Below are 7,885 nucleotides of genomic sequence, written 5' to 3'. Positions count from 1 at the left end.
AGTTATTGACCCAAATGAAACTATATGAAAAAAAGTTATTTTTCCAAAATTAACACATTCTTTAATGGTGAATTATGAACACTGCCCCTAAATAGCATCAACTCAATAATCAGTTTCTCATATATTTTTTTTCTTTTTCTTCGTATTTAGCGGCGTTTGAAACCACCCCAATACTCGGTTTAGCATTTCCGAGACGGATGCAATCGTCCATAACTCTCATAAGTCATAAGATGCAAAATAAGTAAATATGATACTTTGGTTACAACTTTGTAACACGAAACCATCACAATATTGGTATATATCATCTACTACAGGTAAAAAAAAGCCAGCTTACATTTTTCTTTTTAACAAAACAAAGCCAACCACCCGTTCATTCGGTCTAAAACTAACATAACATCTAAAACTATACCCGACCAACAGGCGATGCTGGCGGTTTTGAAACAAACCCCTCCCGAATCTTAACATTCTTATCACTTGTCAGCGGCTGTATATTTTCAGACAATTCTTTCGACTCGGGAACGTAGTTGACTTGAAAGATACGAGTCAACTTCTGACTACTTACAACCGCTACACATATGGAGAATGCTTGAAGCATAGACATTGACGGATCGTATTCGAGTGAGTATAATCCCTCTTCAACTGAAACCAGTCTAAAACTGCAGTTTTTCTTCTTACCAACCTGCAAACCACATATTATTATTAGATGAAAAGATACAATTTTTGACATAAGTTAATTAATGTTTAGAATATCATGTATTCATACAATACCTGGAAAGAAAGATCTAGACAACTTGAATTGTTGTTGACTTCATTTTGTTGACTGAGAATACGAAACTGGCAACCGATGTCCCAACCGCCACAGTCACACGCGCCACCAGATCGCCATCTACTTATTAACGGATACGGTGACAAACCGTTTGGCCAGCTGTGCACACCCTCTGGCAGAACTGCAATCGCGCTTTTACAACTCCCGATATCACGACACGTGTCATCACTCGGATTCTTCACAATTATAGCAGCTAGCTCCTCATCATCTGCAGTTTCATCTGTTCTGTATAATACTGACTCTCGCACGACATAAAGATCTTTCTCGGGCCCACTAAACTCAGCATGGTACGAGCTCGAAATCTTCATTTGCCCGATAATATTATAGCCGAAACCGTGACTTTCATCTTTTGAACTTTGGTATATCCAACCGCCACTCTTCTTCTTGGCCTCATGAACCGAGTAAAACGCGTAAACCAAGTTTGTATCATCCTTACCAGATGGCAGTTTTTTAACCGCAGCAGCTAGAATGTCACTGCTTCTTTCAACAACCAGTTTGAAAAACGGGATCCCGTTTTTTAACGTTAGCTGTAAGAGAGCCTGAACATTAGATAATCTATGTATCTCGTTCACACGGGCGACACTGTAAACATTTGGTTTGTGAACTATTTCATCCAATTGGGATCCTTTGAGCTTTAACAACGGGTCGAGAAGTCTCCTTAAAGGGCTAGACCGGGACGGAGTATTGGTGGTTGACTTGCTCCTGTTGTGTTTGACCGAATCGGGAGATGATGATTGAAAACTGACCGGACCGGATCGGACTGAAGTGTATGTCGGGTTTAGTTGCGGAACAGGTGAAACATTATTACTACTACTCTCTTTAAAGCTAAAGCTTCGGGCCATTTTCCCGAGGCTAAAGCTAAATCTCCTATTGGGAGATGACGATCGTTTACATGTGTCCACATCAGATTTTTTCAGTGGTGTGACAGGTGTCGGGCTAGGGGATTCCACGTCAGCGCTGAGAGGCAAAGGGAACGGGCACGAGTGAGGAACATCAGAGTACGGGCTTATCGAATCAAACTCCTCTGGAGAATAGCAATTAGACGGTCTACTCAAGTTTTCATCTATCAAATGATCATCAACATGATTGATATCATCTACTGAACATGAAGACTTCTTTTCTGGAGTCATTTGATCAACAAGATCAATTGAGCAATCAGAAATTTCAGAAACTTGCGGTTTTACCGGTTTCCCTCTATGCCATCTAACACCTGGAGGAAGTTTTCCTTTAGAAGACGAATTAAACGGAGAACCCTTTGGTGTTTGCTGAATCTTTTTCTTGTTTCTCGAAAGCCTCACCGATCTGCTTTCCACAAACGTGGGATTATTGGCGTTAAAACGTGGCGGAACGCGTTTTTCATTGGATTTCCAGTTCTCTAAACGACCCCAGTCGAGCACTCCAAAGTTTAAAGCCTTCCCTTGAACATTATACCCTTTTTCGACGCGCTGGAGAAACTGAGGCAAATTCTTCATGTGCTTAACAGGACCATCATCTTTAACGGTCTTCACGGGTTGAAAACGACCCGTGTGCTCCTCTTGCTGACCGACGTACAACGGGTTCTCCATTTTGCTATAATCTAGAGATTTCTTTACCCTGTTTCCGCGCAACGGCACGGTTTTATCCTGCAGCCTTGTTGAGGCTTCTTGTTGTTCTCTTGAACCCATTGTAAGCTGTGTATTGTATTTCATGTCTCATTCATCCACGCCAGCTGGCAACACATGGCACAAAAGAAGGTCTATAAGTCAAAACACTAGATTTTCAAAATCTAATTTCCATTGTATACAATTAACACATATAATGTAAAATCAGACTAAAAAATCTAAACAAATTCTATTGTTTAATTGTTTAATAATTAATACCATGTGTTAGCAAATACATAGAGACAAATGGATAAGTTATAACCCCTAATTGAAACCATTGTAATAATTTGTGGACTAAAAAAGTGAAATGTAACAGGTGTGGAAAGAAGTTGAAAAAGCTATGTGAACAAACAAATCTGACATTTACTGATACTTTTTTTGGTCGGCACGCTTAGAATTTTAATAAAAACTATATCCAAACACTCCATTAGAGATTATTGCATAATAACAAAATCTAAGCCAAGATTTACAACTAAAATAACAAAACCATCCAAAGATTTCAAGATTAAACACAAAATCACAGATCCAAGGTATCAAACACCTCAAAATCAAGAAAACCACACATACATTATGACCCAGAAGATTATAAAAACCCAAATTAACATAACCCAGATTACAAATCTGGAAGCTACCTTCAAGAATCAAAATTAATAATAATCTTACCCTGTAATGATGCAATGCTTGTTGTGGACAACAATGGCGGAAGAAAATGAAGAAATCGAGAGGTTAATGTCGAATAAGACGAAAGGAAACCCCGCGAAATATGCACCACTTGAGCCACACACACAATGTGTGTGAGTGTGAGTGTGAGTGTGAGTGTGTGAGTGTGAGTGTGTATGAAGATTGATATTATTATTATTATTATTATTATTATATCAAGGGGTATGGTATGTATGTAATGGTATATGTATGTGAGTATATCACTATCGATCGAACGGTTAAAAAGAGGAATGAATAAATAAATAAAGGGTCCCAGTATGATCGGAGTGACGTCATACTGGTTTCCCGTGAATTGTGTGTAGGGACATGTGGCAGGTGGAAGCAGCGACTTGAGATTTGTCTTTGTGCAATAACAATTGTGCTGGCACCATATATCTGTATCATCATGGTGGTGGTCGAATTATGTTAGTTAACCAACCAATTACATCATGTCACGTTGCCTGTTTCATCCTCTTTTTGGAACATTTTTATTTGCAAAAGCGGTGAAACAAGGTTCTAATTTCGAGTATTTTTTGTTTGGGAAAATTGACAAAAAAGATGTAAAATGTTTGGTTATTTAATTTATGTGGTGGCATATAAAGAAACCTTTGTAAGATATGTTATGGTTACATGTGTCTAGTATAGATAATAATGGGTGGTGATAGTTTTTTGTTAAAGAAAAGAAAATATCAAGACAATTTGTTCACATTGAAAATGCTCGTGTGAATGGGGTACATACATACACAAGGTGTGTAATGTGCTCATGATTATTTATGATAATCATTTATTAAGTATAAAATCCTAATCATGGATTCATTTTTAGGTCACTTATGTAGTTTTCTTCTTTTGGTTTTATATTTAATAAAAGATTAATTTTTAAGTGTAATTTCCCTAGTGTATATATGCTAGGTCTTTCATGTTAATATGCATAATTGGTCTCTCTTTAACTAATATGTAAACCAATTCATGAATATTTACTTTTTTCTATTAATTTATTTTTAACATAATCTCTCTTAAAAGACTTGCAACTTATGAAGAGAAGATTGTAACACTACTCCAAACTTTGACCCATTGGTAGATATCATTCCCAACTTACGAATTTTTCCCCAACACTTCCAACTTTTAACATATTTTCTTTGGCACTCCCGGAGTAACGAGACATTAACTTCGTTAGTGTTTGGGGTTAAAAATGTCTATTTTCAAAGTTCAAGGGATTAAATCAAATTTTATTTATTATATATTCCATCATATCACCTCTCTTCCATCTTTCCTACCGACAACCACCATCCAACACCGCCACTGGCAGCCGTCAATCACCCCATTCTTTAGTGTTTGAAACCGAGTCGGTAAAAAACCATATAGGAAATACTCCGAGTCGCACCGACCGACCTTACCGGGCCAGAATTTACCAACGCCTCAAATGCCGCCGGAAAACCCAACTCTTCATCATTAAAACAGTTTTCCCTCCGATAATATGACCGCCGGAAAAACCTAACTCTTCATCATCACCACCATTCTCCTCGCCGCCGCCTCCACCATCTTCCTCCCAATCATAATCACCACCGTCTCCCACCCACCACACCACCACCACCACCACCGTATCCCACCCAATAACAACACCCACCCACTAGACTTCCCATCCAACGCCTCCCAATTCCTCCAATCCAACGGCTTCAACTTCATCGCCAACCTCATCCACGTCTCGCCGGACCTCTTCCTCTCACCTCCGAATCCATCATCTTCACCATCCCGGATTCCGCCATGTCCAATCTCTCAAACCCTTAGTGGCCGGTGGTTGGTGGCTGTCGGCAGGGAAGGTGGAAGAGGGTTGGTTGTTGGGTGGAGATGATGATGAAATATATAATAAATAAAATTTGATTTAATCCCTTGAACTTTAAAAAATGACAATTTTTTACCAAACACTAACGAAGATAGTGCCTCGTTACTCCGGGAGTGCCAAAAGAAAATATGTTCCACTGACTGATAGATTCTCAAATGAAGTACACATCAATGATCAAGTAAGATGTTAATCATCCATATGCTTCCTTTGCAAATATGCAAGCTACTAGTTGCAAATGATTGTACCAGAATACACTGGTTGGCATAGAAGAAAGTTTTTGCTAAAAAAAAAGCCTTGGGTGGATTGAGTGTCAGTTCTCTAAACATTGCAAAATATTGCATTATTCGTTAAAGAGAAAATTATGATTTGCTTTCCTGTGTAATATGGGCGAGAGCACGATGAACCACTGATTCTTAAATTGCGCGTAATGAAACATTCTACTTTTCCGGCGGGCTCAGTTTACCCCTACCGTTAGTCAAACGTGCGTTGACCCGTTAAAAATCGATGAAATAACGTTTTTACCCTCACATCATTATTATAACATCACCGTTCACCCGTTTAATCGATCACATCTTCATCAATTCATCAATTCACTGGTGTTAACTTCTTCATCTCTTCATCGATTCACTTCTTCATCTCTTCATCTCTGATGTCTCAATCCAAGTCAAGTCAATACTCCTCCGGGTCACATTCCAAGCCGACCCGGGTCGACGATTTTTGTTTGCGATGCTCGTGTGGTGCATGGCGTTGTTACCGGATCTCAAGGACCGAAGCAAACCCGGGTCGACGATTCTTGTGCTATGTAAGTGTTTAACTAGTCACGGATTAGGGTTCTTGTGTGTTAATCGATCTTGATTATGTTAGTTATGCTAAGGTCAATTTTAGGGCAAATTGTATGTTTATTTGATATTCATCTTGTAGCTGTTTAGGTTGTTTCTTTGTTGATACGTTAAGTTCATTACAGAAGGGAAGTTGTGGACGGCTAAAAAGGGCTGATGATCCTAGATGCCCTGGTTATGAAAAGGTAATTAAAACAATGGTGAAGATGATGAACAAGAAACATGAGCTTGCAAGAATGTAAACCAAATAAGTAACAAGCTTGAAGATGTTGTTAGAAATTAGTTGGTTGTTGTTCTTTGTATATGTTTGTGTTTAGTTGTTTAGATTGTATTTTTTAGTATGGAATAATGTAATCTTTGTACTTGTAATTCTAGTTTGTGTTAAATGTTTAGAGTTTGTTGTTTCATCTATTTACATGATTTCTGTTGAACATTAGCAGTCATGTTGCAGCCATGATGAAATTGAGAAGGATGAAATACATTTGGGAAAACATGAGTTGGAGAAGGATGCATGCCAGTTTGACAATGAAGCAAGTCAATTGGAGATAATGGAAGGGGTCAATTGGAAGAAGATGATTTGCTGGCTTATTTGGAGATAAGGGAAGGGGTCATGTGAGTTTACATATCTCCTTTTTATGTTTTACACATTTTGAGGGTAGCATGTATACATTATTTACATTATTTGTGTTTTTTTTACCGCATCTATTCAAAAACACAATTCAATTTAGGTTTATGTGTGATTATTGCATGATCTATGACTATGCCCTATGTGCTTAAGTGTTATTTTATGTTTGGTAGTTGGTATCTCATCCTCATCTATCATCATTTGGTATGATCATACATTTACCTAAGTGCGTTGATTTTGTATTAATAGGAACAGGTCCACATCTATTTAGTTGTTAACATGTTCATAAGAATTGTAATGCTCACCATTTACATACGAATTGTGATTTACCTAACTATATATATAAACCTAAAACTTATGTATTCTCACCAATATTCGTGTTGACAAACTCTAGATTTATACATGCTATATGTTCAAGTAATTGATATTATTCAAGATCGAAGATATTAGTTTTACCTTTGGATATTTATTCAAAATACAAAAGTATGATATATATGTTTATTAAATTTGTGTACTTGTTTTAATGTTAATGTAATTAAACAGTTATTGTCGATTTAATTAGGGTCTTTTGAGTTACTATCCAATCAATACGTTACGCCCCGGCATGTTCCGTCGCCTTTGGTCGGGGTGTGACATCTTCAAAATGATATTCTTCAACCAACGACTTTAAACCCAAATCCAAACAAACAAACGGATGTCTGTAATGAAAGTAACTAACTGTACCACAACCGTATTGTAACATACAAAGTATTTCAACTAACATACCTTTACAAAATTTTGAAAGCTGCATGTCGTCCACATAACTTATCTTACCTACTTCGTATTTTTTCCCAGCTCAGTAATGAACACGCCTCTATGAAAAAGCTTTATAGTGAAAATTGAGAAATCATCACCTATAACAACCAACAATCGTTCAATAGCAAAGTAACATAAAAACCTAATACCCAAACAAAGTATACACTAACCACTTACCATAAAATCCATTCTGGTCTCAATAGTCACTTTCCAGCCTAATACTATATGAGCTGGCCTCCATTGCAACTTCCAATCACTTTCACGGCAACCAATTTGAACTCCGATTGGAAAATTACAGGGGGGGCAACAAGGTATTTTGGGTGAGAATCGTTCAAATGAGTTGCATAAAACCTAATTGCAGGGATACAAACGTTCTTTTATGTTTAATGTGGTGAAAGACAGTATTACCCCTGGCCATAAACGGTCAACGCACGTTTGACTAACGATAGGGGGCATACTGAGCCTGCCGGAAAAGTAGAATGTTTCATTACGCGCAATTTAAGAATCAGTGGTTCAACGCGCTCCCGCCCATATTACACATGTAGACAAATCATAATTTTCTCTTCATTAAATGGTGGTGGCATTACTAGATGATCATAAAAGCCTGCCATGCTTTATAAC

The 7,885-nt window shown here is 37.7% G+C and overlaps 1 protein-coding gene across 1 annotated transcript; it reads right to left on the bottom strand.

Annotated features, from left to right (window-relative positions):
• Positions 1–215: 215 nt before the first annotated feature.
• Positions 216–3,279, bottom strand: LOC143596370 (uncharacterized). Its single transcript, XM_077075161.1, has 3 exons — positions 3,130–3,279; positions 769–2,534; positions 216–679 (listed from the first exon to the last, which is right to left on the bottom strand). The coding sequence occupies exons 2-3, from the start codon at positions 2,512–2,514 to the stop codon at positions 404–406; spliced, it is 2,022 nt and encodes a 673-aa protein (XP_076931276.1). The 5' UTR covers positions 2,515–2,534; positions 3,130–3,279; the 3' UTR covers positions 216–403.
• Positions 3,280–7,885: the final 4,606 nt, after the last annotated feature.

This window comes from Bidens hawaiensis, unplaced genomic scaffold, assembly GCF_021521415.1.
Source record: "Bidens hawaiensis isolate Kalapana, Puna unplaced genomic scaffold, B.hawaiensis_p1.1 tig00046293_1, whole genome shotgun sequence".
NCBI lineage: Eukaryota > Viridiplantae > Streptophyta > Magnoliopsida > Asterales > Asteraceae > Bidens > Bidens hawaiensis.
Note: the sequence above shows the minus strand (reverse complement) of the source record. Positions and strands in the feature narration are given on the sequence as shown.